The sequence below is a fragment of the Scardinius erythrophthalmus genome (assembly GCF_964197995.2).
Source record: "Scardinius erythrophthalmus genome assembly, chromosome: 7".
Lineage (NCBI taxonomy): Eukaryota > Metazoa > Chordata > Actinopteri > Cypriniformes > Leuciscidae > Scardinius > Scardinius erythrophthalmus.
In genome coordinates, this window is record NC_138227.1 from 26,975,819 (window position 1) to 26,997,892 (window position 22,074).

General features: G+C 36.2%; 2 protein-coding genes across 2 annotated transcripts; one reads left to right on the top strand and one right to left on the bottom strand.

Annotated features, from left to right (window-relative positions):
- Positions 1-241: 241 nt before the first annotated feature.
- Positions 242-5,675, bottom strand: LOC308693400 (uncharacterized protein). Its single transcript, XM_081370288.1, has 4 exons — positions 5,507-5,675; positions 4,366-4,560; positions 2,900-2,996; positions 242-1,300 (listed from the first exon to the last, which is right to left on the bottom strand). Exons 2-4 carry the CDS (start codon positions 4,495-4,497, stop codon positions 354-356), a joined length of 1,176 nt encoding a protein of 391 aa, XP_081226414.1. The 5' UTR covers positions 4,498-4,560; positions 5,507-5,675; the 3' UTR covers positions 242-353.
- Positions 5,676-11,951: 6,276 nt separating this feature from the next.
- LOC308693771 (chymotrypsin B-like) lies at positions 11,952-21,919 on the top strand (the record flags this gene model as incomplete). Its single annotated transcript, XM_081370869.1, has 6 exons — positions 11,952-12,135; positions 19,963-20,038; positions 20,142-20,223; positions 21,017-21,197; positions 21,532-21,662; positions 21,758-21,919. The coding sequence occupies 6 exons, from the start codon at positions 11,952-11,954 to the stop codon at positions 21,917-21,919; spliced, it is 816 nt and encodes a 271-aa protein (XP_081226995.1).
- Positions 21,920-22,074: the final 155 nt, after the last annotated feature.

The following is a 22,074-nucleotide window of genomic DNA, read 5'->3' on the forward strand; positions in this document are numbered from 1 at the left end:
TTTATTATAAAAAAATAATTTATGTGAAAATTAATACACTAACGTAACATGTATACACACAAAAAAATCAGACACTCATATTACATTTATATTTACATAAATTTAATTTACAATTTAAACAATTCGTTAATGGATAAAGCACACATGTGTGGGAACATTTGTGTGTGTGTGTGTGTGTGTGTGTGTGTGTGTGTGTGTGTGTGTGTGTGTGTGTGTGCGTGTGCGTGCGCACATGCATGTGGTGGTGGGGGTGATGATTAGAGAGTAGGTATGTCTGTTCCATAGATAAAATCAGAAAGAGACCCCATTTGTTTGTGTGTGTCTGTGTGTGGTGGGGGGGATGTATAGCCGATTTACTTTAGTTTCAGGTACGTTTCCATATATGTGGCAAAATAAAATAGATCAAGTTTATCTTTCATTTCACTGATCAGCGACTCGTCGAGCCAAATTCGCTCTACTGTGAGGTCACTTTGTGTGGATGTAATGAAATCACACCATTTTAAACCAGTTATGGCTAACTGGCCTTGCACTTGCCAGAAATACTTGTGATTTTTTTTTAGTTTGGCCTGACCACCAATAAACTTCACATGTGTAACCTCTGTTATACTGTTAACATCTGGGCATTTCACTTCAGCTAACCCAAAGGGTGGATTTGCAGTGGGATCATACACTTTGGCATCAGGGCTAGCACCGAGGTAAGGCGCATTAGGATTCACAACGAATCCAGAAGGAGCAACACTGACATTGCAAAGGTCACTGTACTGTTGTAAAACTTCTGGCTCAAGGTCAATACCCCTTTTCATGGCAGGTGTTTGCCTTACCCCCTTTATGATCCTGGCTGCCAGAGCCTGACTAGATGACTCCCCTCTAACGCTACAAACTTCGCCGAATCTACTGGAAGTTAGACGGGGCTGTCGGACTTCCTTCCACAAAGGATTCTCCGACTGCCCCCTTGTATTCTCTTCGATGATACTTGCACATTCATGGGTTAGTTCTAAACTCTGCATGTGATAAAACTGATGACAATTGGGGACAAAATGTAGATGCCGTTCTAATGTTGTGTAGCCACTAATTAATGGAAGTTGTGGGAATGAGGGGGCTTCTGGATGCTTAATGATTTCTCGGGGTATTATTGGTGTACACTGATAAGAAAGAACGGAACCTCGAGGGACTAGTCCAAATTTAGAGTCCACTAAAGTCAGGTCAGAGAGGCCGCATAAGATTTTACAAATGCCAGGTTGTGGCTGATGGTCACGTAGTTGGGCTCCAACTGACAACACCGTCGGGTCAGGAAGGGGTCCTAAAAACACAAGTAACAGAAACCATTCATCAGTTAATAACTGCCAATGATTTACAAGTGACAGTGTAGCTAATCTTATATAAAGCACTATCTGCATGTTCTCATTTGAAAATTGCTGATGCTATCAGACTTTCAGGAATAATAATAATGCATAATCGGATTCAGGTTTAACCATAACATAGTACAGACAGTATCTTAATTCCATAATGTGCTTAACAATATTGCTGGCCATAAACTGAGAAAGTGCGCGTCTGGTGTGCGACACCTCGAGTTGTCCTAGACGCGATGCTGAGGATGTTTACATTATATCTTCAACTAGTTGAAATGTTCCTCCTGTAAATATGTTCCCTTTCAAATGTGAATTCTGAATAATAAATACATTTATTTCCAAACTAACCTGACGAAGTCCAGTGCTCATCTTCTCATTAACAGTATTTTTATCTTACTGATCATATTTCATACCGGTTGAATTTACATTTTAAACTGAATTTTAACAAATTTTTACTGATAAACATGGTTACAATATGGTTAGCAAAACCATGGCTGATTTTTGGTTACCATGATTTAACTATTAACGTGTTGTTTTATTTTTTATTTTATTTGTAGTAAAACCATGGTCTATTATCATAAGAGCAGTATGAAAATAGATAAATGAATGTCTTAAACTGCCTTAAAGAAATGTAACGATGCTACAAATTGAATTCATCTTAAAGGGATAGTTCACCCAAAAATTCTGTCAGTAATTACTCACCCAACCGCATAAGACCTTCATTCATCTTCGGAAGACAAATTAAGATGAATGAATAGTGGAATAAAGTCATTATTTTTGTTTGTTTTTGCGCACAAAAAGTATTATCGTCGCTTGATATACTTAAGATTGAGCCACTGTAGTCACTTGGACTATATTAACGATCTCTTTAATAACTTTTCTGGGCCAGCAAGTTTGGGCCACCTAGCAGCCTATGGAGGAGTGAGACAGGGCTCAGATTTCATCAAAAATATCTTAATTTGTGTTCTAAAGATGAACGAAGGTCTTACGCGGTTGGAACAACATGAGGGTGAGTAATTACTGACAGAATTTTCATCTTTGGGTGAACTATCCCTTTAACAGACTAACAGTGCGAAAAATTGGCATAAATGTGTGAATTACATACAGTGAAATGAAAAATGACACAGAATAATGACAATACAATATTTAATACAAATAAATAAAAATGTTCATTTTGATCTTATTCATCAGTGCTCATACACACTGCAGCGTCGTGGTCACTATTTAGACGAGCACTAACGTGTGGTGAAATTTTCACGCATGTTTAAGAGCCATGGCTTATGTTAGATTAAAAACCTACAAGTTCCTTTGAGTTTGAAAAATCCTGTACACAGTAATCATCAAAATATCTCTTTTCCTGTCTCTTAAAATTAGCATCCGCAGGATGATTTTAAAATCTGGACATTTTCAGAGGCATTTATTCAACTAGGTGTTAACAACAGCACATTGAAAATACATAACCGGAAAAATCGATACACCGCTTCGACGAGCACTTCCGGTAATCAATTCTGCCGTGATAAAGGTCTTTAAGTAAATAAATTAATACTTACCAGCGTAAGCGCGATACAGAGTAGATTTGACACTACTGCGTCCTAGCGCCTTCGGCTTTCGTACCACGAGTTCATCCGTGGGTTCGGGACGAATCCCCTGTATCAACACAAAAAGAAATTAAATGCAGTTGCAAGTCTTAGAGAGTATCAGTTTAATTCAGCACACAAGTCATATTGTAGGTGTACATCCTATGCAGGCAACCGCTGCTCTGCAAAATAGAAGGAAACAAATGTATACTGAAATGTGATGTGTGGGTTGTGAGTAATTCTAGAATTTCAAACATCATTATTGAGTATACAGCATGTATGGCTATATCTGAGGGACCCAGACAAACCATGTGAACAATTCATATGGATGAGGTGTAGGATACGGATACACTGTGCAGAAACATCTACACCAGAATCAGTATTCCAACAGTGTGCACTTACAAACTTTAAAGGGGTCATATAATGGTACATGCACTTTTACAAGTTGATTGCACTGAAATGTCTGTTGGCAGTGCCTGTACAAAACCATCCTATCATGATAAAAATCCATCCAGTGGTTTTGTTTTAATCTCCTTATATGTTTGACCCTCTCTGAAATCAAGCCGTTCGATATTGTGACGTCATAAGATCGTACGCCCCTCCCGCTATTGTGAGTGACAGCCGTGTTTCAACACAAGACCCGCCCTGAGCAAGCTGTGACAGCCGTCATAGTAGTCCGCCATTGTTGTTATGCTGGAGTAGAATGGCGTCTAAGCGATTGTGGTGTTCAGTTCTTAGATGTAATAAGGAACACAGCAGTCATTTGGATGTTCCTAAATCCGAGCCGTTGAAGACGCAGTGGCTGAGTTTTGTTTTTGAAGCGATATGCCCAAAGGATTGACGCGGGGATTCCCTCATGGGGATTCCCCACGATCGTCCATGCTTTCATGTTTGCGCAAATCATTTCACACCAGACAGCTTTACAAACGAGAAAAAACGGATCGGTACCAACGTGCTCCTGCTGAACCTCCAGAAGATGTGAGTGTAATGTTTTATTAACCTTTATATTAGTATTTATATTAATCTTTGCGAAATTTGCCAGCCTTGCTGCAGGCTTCACGATGAATGCGTCTAAGGTTTATACTCAGGGTACATTACAGCATGTTTTCTATGTACGACATTCTCAATATATTTCATAATCCCACGTTTATAATGAACAACGCGTGGTTATTGTGTGTAGAAACGGTGTACGCACAGAACAGAGGGGCGGGGTGAGCAAAGCTCATTATCATTTAAAGACACATGCACTGAAACGGCATGCTGAAAACAGAGCTGTTTTTGACCAGGTAAAATGAGTGTTTTCTTACAATGCTAATAAGAATTTTTAATTAAAGTATATTACAAACTTTTAATTTAGACCCTAAAGAATCATATTAGCTTGTACAAAAATGGCATTATATGACCCCTTTAAAGACACAACTTGCATCAGACAAACTTACCTGTGTCCTTGGACGGTGCCATGATTGAATCACACCGGTGCACGACAGTGGGGTTGGCACAGTTTTCAGCCCCATGGTGCTGTAGTGAGCTGTTTGGAACAGGAGTGCAACCACATGGTTGCATAAAGCCATTCCAGCAGCACACGAGCAGGAGCATCCATTTAACTCCACAGGTCTAACGGCATGCAGCACAATCTAGAAATGGAGAACATATACTTGAGGGAAAGTTTGGATGTTTAGGCTAAATTTTAGCCTATACTGTAATTAGCATTTATCTGACACTAGGAACATTATTGTGAAACTAGGTTGAACAAAATTAAGGCAACAGCAGAACAAAAAAAAGGTACATCTGCAACAGCAGATATATGGAACAAAAACATACTGAACAAATGCACCTGAACCTTTATAGGTCTGAAACCATGCTCTATTCACTACACATTACAAGTGTGGGGTAATTTGGTACTGTAGCACTGTCTGGATCCAAACTGTAAATCTGATGAAATCCATCAAGGATCAGAAAGATTAGGCTACTATCCACATGATGTCCTGTTGATAAACAAAAGACTACAGAAAGCCACTAACGCATGTTGACGAGTAAGTTAGGAACTAGAGCATGATTTCGGCCTGAACTTCCTGACAAGCAATGTAACCTGAAGTGTATGTGGCTCTTCATTCTTTCGCATAGAACGGTAGCAGCTCGCCTGCACTACCACTTCCTCACTCACTAAATCTGACACTGCATTAAAAAGGGGGAATAGTCACACATCATACTGAAAAAGGATTCAATGTTTAACCACATACAATTTAACCTTAGGCTGTGATTCTTAAAATGCCGCAACGGCATTTCGGAATGTTAATGTGGCCAAAGTGATCATCAAAACATCGGGCCATTAACGTTAGCTAGAGCCTTTGGGGCTCCTCAGGCAAAAGTTTAACTGTTAATGACCACTGACACTGACATACTCAAGTGAAAGCAAAATAATAAAACTTGAAAGCATTAATAATCAGTCACATTGTTCGAATTATTCAAATAGGATACGTTTTTTTTCTGTATTTGAACCTATCTAACAAGCTGACGAATAGCTTTAAACATAACAAGCTAGCGATAACTCGCCAACAGAACAGAATTCAAGCTACTTACCTCTATAATTGAAGACAAAATTTTCGTAGAAGAACTTGTATCCTTTCTCCAACTTGGATGATTTTACCTTTGAGTGTTCATTTACGAGTCGCACCACATCGTCTTGGCCAACTTTTGGGAGATGCGAGAGCGAAGTTGTCCAGCGAATACAGGCAGCCATGTCGAACGCAATAACCGGAAGACGCAGTACACTGCTTCAGCTATTTTTGACGGCTACTTCCGGCGTTCTATTGTGATGCGATAAAGGCCTATAAGACGCCTGATACACACGTCGTCCCAATCTAATGTTATTTTTCCGATGTTGATAACGAAAAGTGAATAGCATGAGTAAGATTGGATTTGCAATAGGCTATATCGGGAGACATGATTTTTGTTTTGTTTTGTAGGAAGCTTTTCTTTAAAGTGAATTTTTGTTTAATATTAAAGCCTCTTAAATTTGTCATCACCCAATTGCTTGGATTTACTAAAAAAAGAAGCGAATATTCCATAAACAGGCTCTAACTTGTTGGTCTTTCTACAGCAGTGTTTCAATAAATGGTCTATCTTTTCTAGACAGAAAAGTTAACAACAAAAATAATAAAAATAAAAAAAGTAATAAAAATCTTTTATTTGCAAAATCTATCCCTGCCTCCAGATACAAATGGTCCCCCTTGTATGAAAATGATAATTGGAATAGAGCATGGAGTAACCCACATACATTTTTAATTACAAACAAATTTAAAGAAATATAATTTATTACCCCTGTAACAAGATTATCTCTAAATTTATAGCCTACCGTAGACGAAAAATGCAGCTTTTGCTTTATGGAAACGGAAACGTTAGACCATTTATTCTATAATTGATCACATAGCCAGAGCCGGATTAACGCAAAGGCAAACTAGGCACGTGCCTAGGGCCCGATTGGCGGGATGGGGCCCAGACAGAGGGAAAAAAAAAATATGTACAAATGTCCTATCTACAAGATAAATAGACACGCAAAGAAGCATAGCTCGTAATGCAGGTCATCGATTTTGGAGTGATTGGAATGTATTTTAAATATAAACTTGTGGGCTACTGTAGATCAGCGTCATTTCTGGAAAAATCATTCACCGCTTTGTTAGTCTACGAGTTTAAAAGAGCGCGAGCGTCATTAACGTGCCCAGACGCGACGCTTTGAATTTGCGCGTACAATGAATAACATCGCGTTGGGAGCTGACTAGTAAAAAAGCTACAAAATGAAAAGACAAGACGTCTGTATTCAAAGTTAAAAGTTAACACACTGCAACATTTTTAAATGTTTCAAATAAAGGATCTCATATGGGTCTATCTTCTATATGCTGATGCTGATGATTAGATAATACCCTGACATCATAGCCTATACGAATATTAGTTTAGATTTTTTTTTCTGCTCAGTAGCGATCGTATCTTTCTCTTCCACTTGATTTGTGTATAGCATATTTAAGGTAGCAATGCAATACATAATAACATATTAATGATATTAATAATATGACAATATCTGCAGTCAATATTGATTAAATGGGAGGGAAAAATCCTGCCCATAACGCAGCTATGAAAAAAATTATAAAAGCACGTTCATGTTCATCTACTGGAGTGGTATTCTGGAACTGTGAATAAACTGAATAAAACAGTACAATAACAACAACAACAATAACATCTTCATTAAACAAAAAAGAGATTACCTTAGATAAAATTTGCTACCAGTAAAAAGTCTGGACCCATTACTATTTTTAATGTTTTTGAAAGAAGTTTATTATTATGCTGTACAAGCCTGCATTTATTTGATCAAAAATACAGAAAAAAACAGGAATATTCAGCAAGGATGTGTTAAATATATAAAAGTGATAGTGAAGACTTTTTTAAAACAACTTTTTAATAATCAAAAATCCTGAAAAACAGTATCACATGTTATAAAATAAATATTAAGCACCATTTCTAACATTTGATAATAAATCAGAATATTATAAAGTTTTCTGAAGGATCACGTGACACTAAATTCAGCTTTGCATCACAGAAATATATTTTATAGTAAAATAGAAAACCATTATTTTAAATTGTAATATTTCACTATATTATTTTTCTGTATTTTTGATCAAATAAATCCAGGCTTGATGAGCATAAGAGACTTCTTTCAAAAACATTAAAAATAGTAATGTGTCCAAATGTACTGTGTAAGTCAAAATATACAAAATTTAAAATTAAATGTTGTATAAATAAAAAGGTTAGGAATCATATTTGTTTCAAGTGTTTTTTATTGGGGGTTTGGGGGCCTCCAACATGAATTTTGCCTAGGGCCTCCAAATGTCTAGAGCCGGCCCTGCACATAGCTCTTCTCTGTAGAATGATAGCCTACAATGTTTCATTAATGGCAACAACAATGTTTCAACAACTTGGCTCAAACATAGCCTACATTTATCTAATTTTGATATCTTCTTTTACTTTTCTGACTCAAATTTCTCTGTATAGTCGACTTAATAATTTTGCTTGGAAAATTCTTTATTCTTAAATCGAAGTTTATGAAAAACTACGGTGACGCATTGCTGCCACATACATATAATTTTTTCCACTCAATTATGTCATAACGAGATCTTATGTCGTTTTAACGACATATTTTTCTCGTAATAACGAGATCTTATTTCATTAAAACGACACATTTTCTTGGCCTTATAAGGACGTGTGTAGTCATGTACAAAATATCCCTTTATCCACATAAAATTGATAGCCAATCATGTCTTTATCATACGTTCAAAAAGCTGAAGAAATAGCAGCCCCCAACGGACATTCATGTTAAAAGATCAAATTCTGTACACACCTTATTAATAGCAGATGAGCCCAGAATACGAACATTGTGTTTAATTCATAGACTGTAAAAAATAGGTTTAATTGCATATTAGGCTAAGCATAAAGAAAAAGCTTAATGTGGCTTAATAGGCTACTTCAGTGATAAAGATCAAATGCTGTACACACCTTATTAATAAACCATACTATCCTACAGAAAAGCAGATGAGCCCAGAATATGAACGCAATGCATTTAATTATACGTTAAGCGTTTTCCGATAGAAACCCTTTATTATAAAGAAAATAAAGGTGTATGGCGTCATTTTTTAGTCAAATGTTATGAGCGTGTAAGACATGCTCACAAGCACATTATGTTATTTCACACGCGCAAAAATGAACCTTCAGCTGGCATGATAAAAGTACTCGCGCACAAATTCAACAACCGAGAGGTGTACAGGTAGCTGCAAGCGAGCGCCTGGCATACTCTCATGCTTGTACAGTGGAATCCTGCTCGCGCGCAGCGGGCTTCTGCTCGCGGAGTGCTGTTTTGCTCGCGCAGTGGATTTCTGCTCGCTCAGCTGATTTCTGCTCGCTCGAGTCTACATGACTTTTGACAATTTGGGGGCGGAAACCAAGGAGGGCACTGACCCTCTTATGATTGGTCACTTTCATCATGGAAAATCTTGGGAAATCCTAACCCCGCCCACCTTCAGACGCAGCGCGAGTCACTCGAGCTCGCTCTGCTACTCCGGCTATCTCTGTATATTTTAGACAACGAAATATGTGATAAAACACCATACTAACTCTTTTCGTTTTCATTTAAAGAAATCTTAAACATGATAGCCACACAAATGTGGTTCATGCAACGCGTATTGATTATATTCACAGCACATAACGTTTGCCTATTTATAAAAAAAATATATATATATGGGTGATTCTCCAACTACAGGCACTTTTGTTGTCCCTGGCCTTTTTTTGTAAATAAATAAACAAATAAGTGCACAAATAAACTGTCATTATGAAGTTCATGCTCCAACATCCTAGTAACCACCAAATCTTGCCCCTTTTTTCTTTTAAAAATGCTTTTGCATGGCTGTTTATTAGCAGATTTTGCAGTTTTATGCTTGTCCCCAACCCAGACTGGCCCTCTTTGAATGTTAGAAAATTATATTAAAGGATCGATTTAAAAATATTTTTTAACATGTTTGTCTTAAGGACAAATAAAATAATGTCATACCATCGAAATTCCATATGTATGTCATAATTTTAAACTATTTTTGGAATGAAATACGTCTGTCCCCAAGTTTTCCGTCATTTCCACCTCCCTCAACAAAATCCACTTTAATAGACCCACCTTAAATATTTTATTTACTTGGTAATCATGGAAATAACTGTGAAAAGGATGTATTAGTTGAAGATGAAACTTCAGGCACATGTGCTCTTCAGCACAAGAAAATAAATCAAGGTAAGTCAAGCTTTTATACTGAATATTTTTATTCAGCGTCATTTCCACCTTGTCTGTAGTTCGGGTGAATTATGTACAACAAATATGAAAATAATGTATTTATGTTTATTACGAGTAAACAACATAATAAGTCCAAAAGTGGCTAAGCCTGACATGAGGGTGTGCTAATATTGCAGAAAAACTGCTAAAATGTCATTTCCACCTCCGTCATTTCCACCTCTGAGAAATTTGAGGCGTAGATTTGGACTCATGTTCTCATGACATATTTGTGCTTTTGGACTGAAAACTTTATATATCACCATTCCAGTACACTCTAAATGTATTTTTATTTATCTATATTTATATGAATGTTTATATAATTTGCATATCATTTGTAATCATTATTTTTAAAACTATTAGGTATACTGTTCAACTCATATATGTTAAATAATAAAATATATGGTTAAAAATATTTTACACTGGCAATTTAAGTAAAAATAAACAGAAACAATCTTTCCACTATAAACCGTCATTTCCACCACTTTCCACCACTACAGTTTTTAAGAAAAAAAATAAGAATAACCAATGATGAGGATCTAAATGTATTTTAAAATAAGTAGTAATAGTTCATTACTCACAATATATGTGTGAGTGACTTATAATAAACATAGACCTGAGCAAAAATTAGATGCTGTAGGCAAAAATCCCAACTCGTGGCAACTCGTGGCATTTTAGCAACTTTAAATGAAAATGCATTAAGTTCATGAAGTATTAAGATTTATTTTGTTACATGATTAGGTAGCCCACTGATGTTGTTGACAGATGCATAATCTTATATAACAGTTTTACAATATTAAATTGTAATAAAATACATAAATTGAAAAGTGGTGGAAATGACATGGCTCTTCAGAAAAACTGTTAAAAATAATAATAATCCATGGAATTCTAAAACTGCCCACTGTTATATTGTGTTAGAAGACAAATGAATGAAGCAAGAAAGATTGTTTTAAGAGTGTTTTAAGAGAGTGAATTTTACATAAACTCACAGTGCCAAAAGTGCTTCTAGTTGGAGAATCACCCATATATAAAACACAAACCTGCCTCTTTTCGTTTTAAATATAATATAAAAACATTAAACATTTTAATATGGTCCAGGCAATATGTGCATTTGTACAAAACAACAGATTTTGCAGTAAACAACATTACAGTTTTTAATTTTTTTAAATACAATTATTACAATTTAAAATGACAAAACTCAACCCAGTCTCTTTTTGTTAAATTTCAGTTTTATCAATATTAGCCATTATAAAAGTATAAGTAAAAGGTATAAGAAGCTATACAAATAAAGCAAACAATTCAGTCAAACACAAAGTCAGCGCTCTATAAACCCATACAAAGGTAATGTTAAATAGCTTATAAAGTTATGAAACTTCCCCTTAGCCAAAACGATTGGCCAGGGAATAAATTATAGATTCACGAGACCAAAAATCGCCCGTTAGATATACACAAGACGAATTATATCTCATGTTTAACCACTACAGAGACGCCAGCGAAAGCGGCGAACGTCAGAACGACTATAGCTGAGGAAAGGCTGTTCCAGGCGGGGTACATGAGTGCCGAGCGCCCGGTCATCGTTGTATGGTTAGACTAGCGCTGACTTTGTATGTTTGACTGAATTGTTTGCTTTATTTGTATAGCTTTTTATACCTTTTACTTATACTTTTATCATGGCTAATATTGATAAAACTGAAATTTAACAAAAAGAGACTGGTTTGAGTTTTGTCATTTTAAATTGTAATAATTGTATTTAAAAATTTAAAAACTGTAATGTTGTTTACTGCAAAATCTGTTGTTTAGTACAAATGCACATATTGCCTGGACCATATTAAAATGTTTAATGTTTTTATATTATATTTAAAACGAAAAGAGGCAGGTTTGTGTTTTATATATATATATATATATATATATATATATATATATATATATATATATATATATATATATATATATATATATATATATATTATAAATAGGCAAACGTTATGTGCTGTGAATATAATCAATACGCGTTGCATGAACCACATTTGTGTGGCTATCATGTTTAAGATTTCTTTAAATGAAAACGAAAAGAGTTAGTATGGTGTTTTATCACATATTTCGTTGTCTAAAATATACAGAGATAGCCGGAGTAATGGGCGGGGTTAGGATTTCCCAAGATTTTCCATGATGAAAGTGACCAATCATAAGAGGGTCAGTGCCCTCCTTGGTTTCCGCCCCCAAATTGTCAAAAGTCATGTAGACTCGAGCGAGCAGAAATCAGCTGAGCGAGCAGAAATCCACTGCGCGAGCAAAACAGCACTCCGCGAGCAGAAGCCCGCTGCGCGCAGGATTCCACTGTACAAGCATGAGAGTATGCCAGGCGCTCGCTCGCAGCTACCTGTACACCTCTCGGTTGTTGAATTTGTGCGCGAGTACTTTTATCATGCCAGCTGAAGGTTCATTTTTGCGCGTGTGAAATAACATAATGTGCTCGTGAGCATGTCTTACACGCTCATAACATTTGACTAAAAAATGACGCCATAATGGTGGCTCTTAACGTTTCTGTCTATGGGAGGATGGCATTGCGGTGCACAGCAAATCCTTTAAATGGTATTCAATGCAAAACAAAAATGAAAAATAAAAGTAGCCAATAAAATAAACAAATTATTGTGGCATTAATTAGCCCACAAACAATATTTATTTTAAAGACTAAACGAATTTGTTTAAAGAAAAAAAAAACATCATTGGGCGTTTATCTGTAGAGTGTTTCAGCCGCCCTTTTCAAACTGGCGCAATAAAATGCAACAGAATTTGATTTGTTAAACATGAAGGACTTATCAGTCTGGCATGGCCGCTCGCTCTAACGTTAACCTAGATAAATGTTCGCTATTATTAAGCGCATATCCGAGTGTTTGTGCGGAGTGTGGAGCGCGCACTGCATGGCACACATTGACGCGCCGGTGCCATCACTCGCATTTTCCTATCAACAGTGGAAACAACTTAAATACTCCATTCTGGTCATACAGAAAAGAATAATATATCAGTCGCAACTTTATTTGTGTAAACTCTCAACAACAAGAAAACGTTGTGCTTTTGTAAAATAAAAGAAAACGAACGCGCTTTCATGATCTCTGTGAATTGGAGCGCATCTAAAAAATGAACCGAAAAACAGTTAGCCTCACAGACATGAGAAATATAACTATCTATATAAAGTTTATAAATAAAATAAAAATGTCCACCAACGAAAAAAAAATCCAATCGAAAGCAAATACGGTAGGCTACCATCTGATTATGTGATCCTGTCCCTATACACCCAGGATTGAATATAAACGTGTGATTAGTCCTAATTGCTTAAATAAATTACTACTAGTCTAGAAAAATCCTTTAGTCTATGGCAACTCTAATCAATAGCCTACATTTAATATTTGACATTATTTAATTAGTAATTTTATCAAGCTCTTTACATTAAATTAGTTGAGTTAGCATAATTAGTTCTTGAACAAATAAAATAATAAAATAAAGTTTAAATTATACCGGTAACATTTCTATATAGCATAGCTTATTCCACCACACAAAGGACTGTTTATAAGGTGACAATCCGTTATACATGTAAATGTAAATGTAAATGTAAATGTAAAAAAAGATTGTATATGGCTGTATCTTGAAGATTTTTGTATTGTATCTTCTGTTATAAAGATGAAGATTGACATTTCGTTAATTAAACAAAATAAGAGCACAATGTTGTAAAAAATAAACAACTTAGGCTATGTTCTGTTAGATGTGTTTTGACTACTTTTTGTTTAATTATCTATAGGTAATGAAGATATAGCCTATTAACAAAAATAAATCTTAGGCTATATATAATTAATATATTATATAAAAAAAACGTATAGGCCTATATAAAATATATTTTTAAAAAGGGCCTCATTGATTCATTTTGCCTGATTGGGGGCTGTTACTATTTGCATAAGCTTTTTGAACGTAGAAGTGTGAAAAAGGATAGGCTGTCAATTTTATGTGGATTATAAAGGCAAAAAAAAAAGATGTCGTGACATCTCGTTATTACGAGAAAAATATGTCGTTTTAACGACATAAGATCACGTTATTACGAGAAAAGATGACGTTAAAACGACATAAGATCTCGTTATTACAACATAATTGAGGGGAAACAATAATATGTATGTGGCAGCAGCTATGCGTCACCGTAGTACTGCTCTTGATGTAAAGTGATGTAAAGTGTAACAATTATCGTCAGTTATCCTCTTGCGCCCTCTGTTGGCATTTGTACATAACATATGTTCATTGTTTATATATTTCGTCATGTATTTTAATAGTGTTGTTAAATAAAATAAAATAATTAATTACTTTTAATACCCTACTTTATTTGAACCAATTATATTGCCTCATTTGTAATTATGTATTTAAGTCATACTAAAGGCTATTGTTCACTTCAGATCTATCTTTATGACCAAAAAATATATAGCCTAAATAAATAGTCGACACTGACAGCCCTAGTCTTGAACATTTGACCATGAACCTACATTGTTTTGCATTTTGTGACTAAACGACTATTTCCCTGTCTTATTTTTTTCATTGTTGATTTCTTGAAAATAATAGGCTATTAAAATACTTTCTTGTCACCTTCTCCTGTAAACAATATCGTGAATAGTTTCATTTTGTGTATTCGCCCATTATGGTCAACTGTGTAAATTAAAATTATTACCACCTTCAAAAGTAAAAACTCAGACTGACACATTCCAGAATATTATGTTTATAGATTACAATTAATGAATTTATCTGTTCAACTTTAAAGTTGTTGTTAATAATTGTGCAAAAAGTTGTGACTTTGATGGTGTATAATTTGCATAGCCCTCATATCCAGTAGAAAGTGAGTGAATTATAAAAAAAAAAAAAACTATGTTCGTAAACCATTCAGAGATGACATTAATGACATACACAACTTTGTATACAATACACAATTTGTATCAATGATATTTTCAATGTCATCAGAATACAAGAAAAGAATGATTGATTAGAAAGATAACAGGAAATATAAGAAAAGCTAGGGGGGAAAATAGATATTATTTTATTGTGATGCGACGTTGGAGTCATGCTGTGCTGTGGTGAGACGTTGGTGTCACGCGTCTGTGATGCGACGTGCTGTGATACTATGAAAAACGTGCGAGCCATAATCCACCACTGGCACATGCCAAGAATGTCAGTGACACATATGCCACTATCCACTGGCACATGCCAAGAATGTCAGTGACACATGCCACTATCCACTGGCACATGCCAATAAAGACCGGATGTGCCACCGGATGTGCCAATACGAGAGAGAGAGAGAGAGAGAGAGAGAGAGAGAGAGAGAGAGAGAGAGAGAGAGAGAGAGAGAGAGAGAGAGAGAGAGAGAGAGAGAGAGAGAGAGAGATTTTTCCTTACATTACTTTTATACTTTAAGTAGTTTTGAAATAATAATTTTTTATACTTTTACTTGAGTAAAAAGCTTGAGTTGATACTTCAACTTCTACAGAAGTCTTTTTAAACCCTAGTATCTATACTTCTACCTGAGTAATGAATGTGAATACTTTTGACACCTCTGTACTTTACCACGAGGAAAGACAGTAACGTGCAAAACCTTCACCCACTGACCAGATGCCTCCATTGGGCCGATTGAGTCGGACTTATCTTAAAGAGACTGCACAATAATTAGGCTACTTTGTTTTGTGCCGTGTGGAATCCAACAATAGTTTTGTGAAGACTTGCAAACTGTTCTTCACTGTCATTGATGTCCCATGTCAACAGTTGAAATTGCACATGTAGACAGACACAAACACACTGATCGCTGACTCAATCAAGTTAATAATATTTTAGCTTGAGAGCAAAATATTTTAATAAAATAAAGAGGCAAAAGGAATACAAAAAACAGCCATAAAGTGAACAATATATCATGCACAACTAGACTGTGTATGTACAGTAATTATACCAATCATTAACATTTATTACAATCTTTTACATAATGATCCAGGTTTTTATTTTTTTTTTAATAGCTTGGCACTTCTGGCAACTCAAGAACTTTGAAGAAAAGAGGAAGTTTACATTAGCAACAAATCAAGAGCAGAATCAGAACATGTGATTGGAATGAGATGAGCAGATTATCTTGTATTTCTTTGTTTTGTTTTTCTTCATGTGTTTGAAACAAGATGAGCCAGATAATCTTGCTGGGTTTTTTACGGTTCACAGAGTTATGGTGATTCTATAAATGTTTTAAAAGCAGTTTTCCTTTTTTTAAGCAGTCATATTTTCTTGCAAAGGCGTTCTTACGTGTTTCTCAGTGGCTATGTAAAATATCTTTCAAATTCTATTGTGTGGTTTTTGAGGAAGTTTGATTATCTTTCCCAGCACTGTGTACAAACTGATGTTAATACTTTAAAATGTACACATAATCATTTTGAAAATAATACAATCCAAATAAAGCCTAAATGGCTAGAATTTAATTCAGCTCGAATCAAAATGAGTTTCACAAATCTGAATTCTAATAAAACAATTAAATTGCATTTAACAATTAGTGCTAACTTTCATTACATCATCAGTCCACAGGCTGTGAGTCTTACTGACTAAGTAAAGCAAGCTGGCTTTATCTTCCAGTCATAAATTCTGTATAACTAACTATAATCAATATAAGTATAATAACCAGTGGACAGAGAGACGATAGATGTGGTATATATATATATATATATATATATATATATATATATATAAAGTGGTCAGTACAAAATGCCAAGGCTATAAATGCAACTTGCCAACGATAATTCTGTTTATAAATAAATAAACAAACAAACCAATAAAAAAGTAATAAATAAAAATAAAAACCAACCCCAAAAAATGCCATTATTGTGTTAAAGGTATATGTAACAAACTTTATTTTGTATCAGTGGAGAGTTTACTGTAATATAATGCTTTCCAAAAAGTAAATGTAAGTGATGTTGCAGAAAAACACACAGTTGCACAACACTCTCTCCGGTACTAATTTACTGAGAGCATTCAGAAATACAATGTTTAGTCTTCACTTCATTTACAGAAACACTTTACATATAATAAATAAAACCTTACAACAGACAACAGCAAAAACTTTTTCACGTCAGAAACATTTCATAACCTATAACTACAGAGGAAGTATGTTGCTTTTCAATAGAAAGAAGTCACACCTTCAAAAGATGCAGATTGTCTCCAGCGATAACAGATCTCAACATTCCTCAGCTGTGAGGTCATTTGAGCTGCTGGGATGGACCTCGAACACATCCCACATTTAATGGATGATATAAAAGCGAGAGAGAGCATCTACAGGTACAACAGTGAGACATCACAAACTCATCGTCATCATGATCTTCACCATCACCTGCCTTACCCTGGTGGCCTCTGCTCTGCAGTGTCTTCTTTAGAAGTTTGCAAGAAAATTATTGGGTGTACATATATATATATATATATATATATATATATATATATATATATATATATATATATATATATATATATATATATTAACAAAATGCAAAACCTACACAAAGAGCTGTTATATATCCATAGGCTTCTCCCTTAAATTAAAAAATATCAGTCTGCTCATGCGTTTTATATTTAATATGAGGGAAATAGCCTGTGCGTTACATTTTTTTTTTAGTAATTCTGCGCAAACCAAAAGTAGCCTAATACTAGCCTACCCACCGGATGAAGAAGCGTTGTCTCTCCGCAGAACATAAATTATTCATTTTATTTAATTTTTCGTGTTTGCATTTATGAGGAAAAAACAATGTAACGGACGGAGAACTGCGTTACGGACTGACCGCTCTGAAAACGACACTAAAATACTGCTTTAAAACTTTCAGAGACCTCAAACAGAAAGCACAAAGCCTTTCTTTAAGGTGAAATTCGTTTTGTATTAATTTTTATCTTAATTTTAATCATTGTTTCATCTACCAAATGCCAGGATTTAATAGGCAAAATAAAATGTTAATAGGCCTATATCAGACAATAGATAATCAGGACATAGAGGCGCCGGCGCCTGAACTGCAGTTGGTCTCATAAATGAACCGAAACTCAGCGCCTAGACCTACTTGCATCACAGACATGTCTACTTTTAAACAGAACAATTCAAAACGAAAGAAAACAGACTGCTCTCTGCTTATGTATGAAATGTGCATTTCTCTGTGGTGCGTTCATGAAGATGCAGGCTGGTTGAAGTCATTTTAAAGGAGAACTCAATTTTAACATTGAGCTCATTTTTGTGTACATTAAGAGTGCTGTCAATACAGAGAACAACGACAAAAATCGGTGTTGCCTACACCGAGTTATTCTATTTTTAAAATTTGCACCCTGTTGACTTCAATGGGGCAAGTACTAAACCTGCTTTTAGGCTCTTAACATCCTTGATGTGTCATTACAAGTGCACAGAAAATGTGAGTGATTCCTTCTGAGTGAACACGAGTGGATCTGACTGCAGTAGATGTGAAAGATATGTATAAAAATGATGTTATTTAAGCCAGCGCAAATACCTGTTTACATCCTGTTTTTCGGTTGAAGTCCAAAGTAGTCGATTGCCGAGTTCACGCGCGTGATCATAGGTAACTAAACCTATGCGCGTGAACTCGGCAATCGACTACTTTGGACTTCACCCGAAAGCAGGATGTAAACAGAGGTATTTGCGCTGGCTTAAATAACATCATTTTTATACATATCTTTCACATCTACTGCAGTCAGATTCACTCGTGTTCACTCAGAAGGAATCACTCACATTTTCTGTGCACTTGTAATGACACATCAAGGATGTTAAGAGGCTAAAAGCAGGTTTAGTACTTGCCCCATTGAAGTCAACAGGGTGCAAATTTTAAAAATAGAATAACTCGGTGTAGGCAACACCGATTTTTGTAGTTGTTCTCTGTATTGACAGCACTCCAAATGTACAATAAAATGAGCTCAATGTTAAAATTGACCGGAGTTCTCCTTTAATGGGCTGGTGAAGTCACCGTCTATAATTCGCTTTCATTCACTGTCTAATATTTTAAAGGCCGATGCAGCACAAACGAAAATTGTACTGGCACAAAACAGCACAAACGAAGCACAAACGAACAAGACTATTTTGGGTGAATTTGGAGCATGTGGGGGGGCTGGTGACGTCATCGTCTATAATTCAATTTCTGATATTTTAAAACCCAACGCAGCACAAACGAAAATTTTACCGGCACAAACCAGCACAAACGAAGCACAAACGAATGAGACTATTTTGGGTGAATTTGAAGCATGTGGGGGGGCTGATGACGTCATCAAAAATAATTGAATGTATAATATTTTAAAACCCAACGCTGCACAAACGAAAATTTTACCGGCACAAACCAGCACAAACGAAGCACAAACGAATTAACGAGACTATTTTGGGTGAATTTGGAGCATGTGGGGGGGCTGAGTGACCTCAGAACGACCTAAAAATATAATTTTAATATCTAAAAAACCGAAGCAGCACAAACGAAACTTTTTACAGCACAAACCAGCACAAACAAAGCACAAACGAACGAGACTATTTTGGGTGAATTTGAAGCATGTGGGGGGGCTGATGACGTCATCAAAAATAATTGAATGTATAATATTTTAAAACCCAACGCTGCACAAACGAAAATTTTACCGGCACAAACCAGCACAAACGAAGCACAAACGAACGAGACTATTTTGGGTGAATTTGGAGCATTTGGGGGGCTGAGTGACCTCAGAATGACCACCTAATATTATTTTAATATCTAAAAAACCGAAGCAGCACAAACGAAACTTTTTACAGCACAAACCAGCACAAACGGAGAACAAACGATTGCATCTATTTTGGGTGAATTTGGAGCATGTGGGGGGGCTGATGACGTCATCAAAAATAATTGAATGTATAATATTTTAAAACCCGAAGCAGCACAAACGAAAATTTTACCGGCACAAACCAGCACAAACGAAGCACAAACGAACGAGACTATTTTGGGTGAATTTGGAGCATGTGGGGGGGCTAAGTGACCTCAGAATGACCTAAAAATATTCTTTTAATATCTAAAAAACCGAAACAGCACAAACGAAAATTTTTACAGCACAAACCAGCACAAACGGAGCACAAACGATTGAGCATAGTTTGACGACGTTTTGCGTTGGGTGGGGGGCCAACTTCACGCAGGTAACGGACCCCACTTCTGCGGTGGATCCCTGATCAACCAGAACTGGGTTCTCACTACTGCTCACTGCGGTGTCTTGTAAGAGTCTTCAATCTGACAAATGACACATACAATGGTGCTTTATAGATGCTGTTTCTCTTTTCTTTTCATAGTTAGCTTTGTCTTACTGCTCTCTTTTTAGGGTCGGCAATCATCGTGTCATTCTTGGAGAACATGATCGTGGCTCCAATGTTGAACCCATCCAGATCAAACTAGTTTCCAAGGTAAAAATGTTGACTGATTTCAGCGATGAATATCAAAATTAGAGATCAGCTCACACTATTTTTTTCAGTGTTCAATTACTGAATGCTTTTTAATAGTTGGTTCATTTCTGCTTTTTCACACAACTGAACTGAACTGAACTGAATCAACACTGAACTGACTTGAGCTGAATAATGACACTATTGTGGTTTTTAGAGCTGCTTTACAGCAGAATTTGAATGTCTCTTATATTTGGTGAATTTTGCATCATTGATTCTGTTTTTTTTTTCCTGTTTATTACTGTGATCATTATTGTATGTTATATAAATAAAGGTGACTTCACCTGACAATAATAAAACGAGATCACTGGACTAGAACAATAAAGATAAAACAAATAATATGCACTATAAATGTTCATTATGAATCCAGTATTATCCTTTTAAATTACTTGATTAATTTTACCTGTTAAATTGAACCGAGTGGATAAATGGGTATTAGTCAAATTATCTCTAGATTAACTTTTGGTCCTGTCTGTCAGCTTATGAAGTCTAGTTTACTCCTAAAAAATGATCCAAATAGATTTACAGATTTAAAATTGAGCATAGGAAAGAAAACATCTGTACCATATTCTCAAATGAACATTCATGCTGAGGGTAAAAGGGGAAACAATTATCCAAATAGATGCATGAAATGCATGAAAAGCTTAAGACGACAAGAAGAAATAAAACATGCTTTCATGTATATCTTAGATTACCTTCCACAAAGTCGGCTTCCACTAGTAACCGTCCATCTTATTCGTTCTTTCCGTCTGTGCAGGTCATCACACATCCGCTCTACAGCAGCTCGACCATCAACAATGACATTGCATTGCTGAAACTTGCGTCTCCAGTTGTCTTCACTCCCCGTATCTCTCCTGTATGTCTGGCTCCATCAACCATCAACATCCTGCCTGGAACTCGCTGCTTCACCACTGGATGGGGCGCAACTGCCACCACATGTAAGTTAGACAAAGACCTGTTAAGGTGACGATACACAGGGCAACTTTTTGAGCAATGTTGCTGGGCAATCTCGCCGATCGATTGTTGCTTGGGCATTTTCCCATTGAAAATTGGCAGTAAATTTCTGTCTGGATAATTTAGATCAGTCATGGACCCCGTGTCTCATCTGGTTGTCGGTTGACGGCAACATTGCCCAGCAAGATTGCTCAAAAAGTTGCCCTGTGTATCATCACCTTTAGACAAAGACGAACTGCAAAAATTACTCTTGTATAATACTTGTTTTGTTTTTTCCACATGACTCTGAACAGTCTGTCTGATGTTTTCTTTTTTCAGGGAGTCCTCTAATCCTGCAGCAAACAGGTCTGCCCATCATGAGTCCTGCTGTGTGCAGACAGATCTGGGGTCAGAGCCAAATCACTGATGCCATGATCTGTGCTGGAGCCTCTGGATCCTCGTCTTGCATGGTACGTGAAGACAGATCAGGACAAACACATTACCATATTAACGTTGCTGCTGTTTCAAGCTCAAATGTGTGTTTGTGTCTGTGTGATTCCCACAGGGTGATTCTGGTGGTCCTCTGGTGTGTGAGAGTTCAGGGGTCTGGACTCTGGTGGGGTCTGTGTCCTGGGGCCTCCGCACTTGTGACACCCGTTTCCCTGGAGTCTACGCCCGTATCTCCCAACTGCGCTCCTGGATCGACAAGACTATCGCTTCCAACTAGAGCGCCAGTCTGAGCATTTACCCTTTAAAGGAGGCAAAGGCAGAGTTTAATCATTAATCTGTATTACAGTTGGTCCCTGTTGATGGTCTTTTTGTTTATGACAAGTCAGGATTATCAGATGTTCTCATCTGTACAGATAAACTATTTGCCAAAGG

Coding starts and splice junctions, on each gene's coding strand:
- LOC308693400 (XM_081370288.1), bottom strand. CDS start 4,497: ATGGCTTTATGCAACCATGTGGTTGCACTCCTGTTCCAAACAGCTCAC. Junction 2,997..4,365: donor GGCACCGTCCAAGGACACAG/GTAAGTTTGTCT, acceptor GTGTTGATACAG/GGGATTCGTCCCGAACCCAC. Junction 1,301..2,899: donor TCTGTATCGCGCTTACGCTG/GTAAGTATTAAT, acceptor TTGTGTTTTTAG/GACCCCTTCCTGACCCGACG.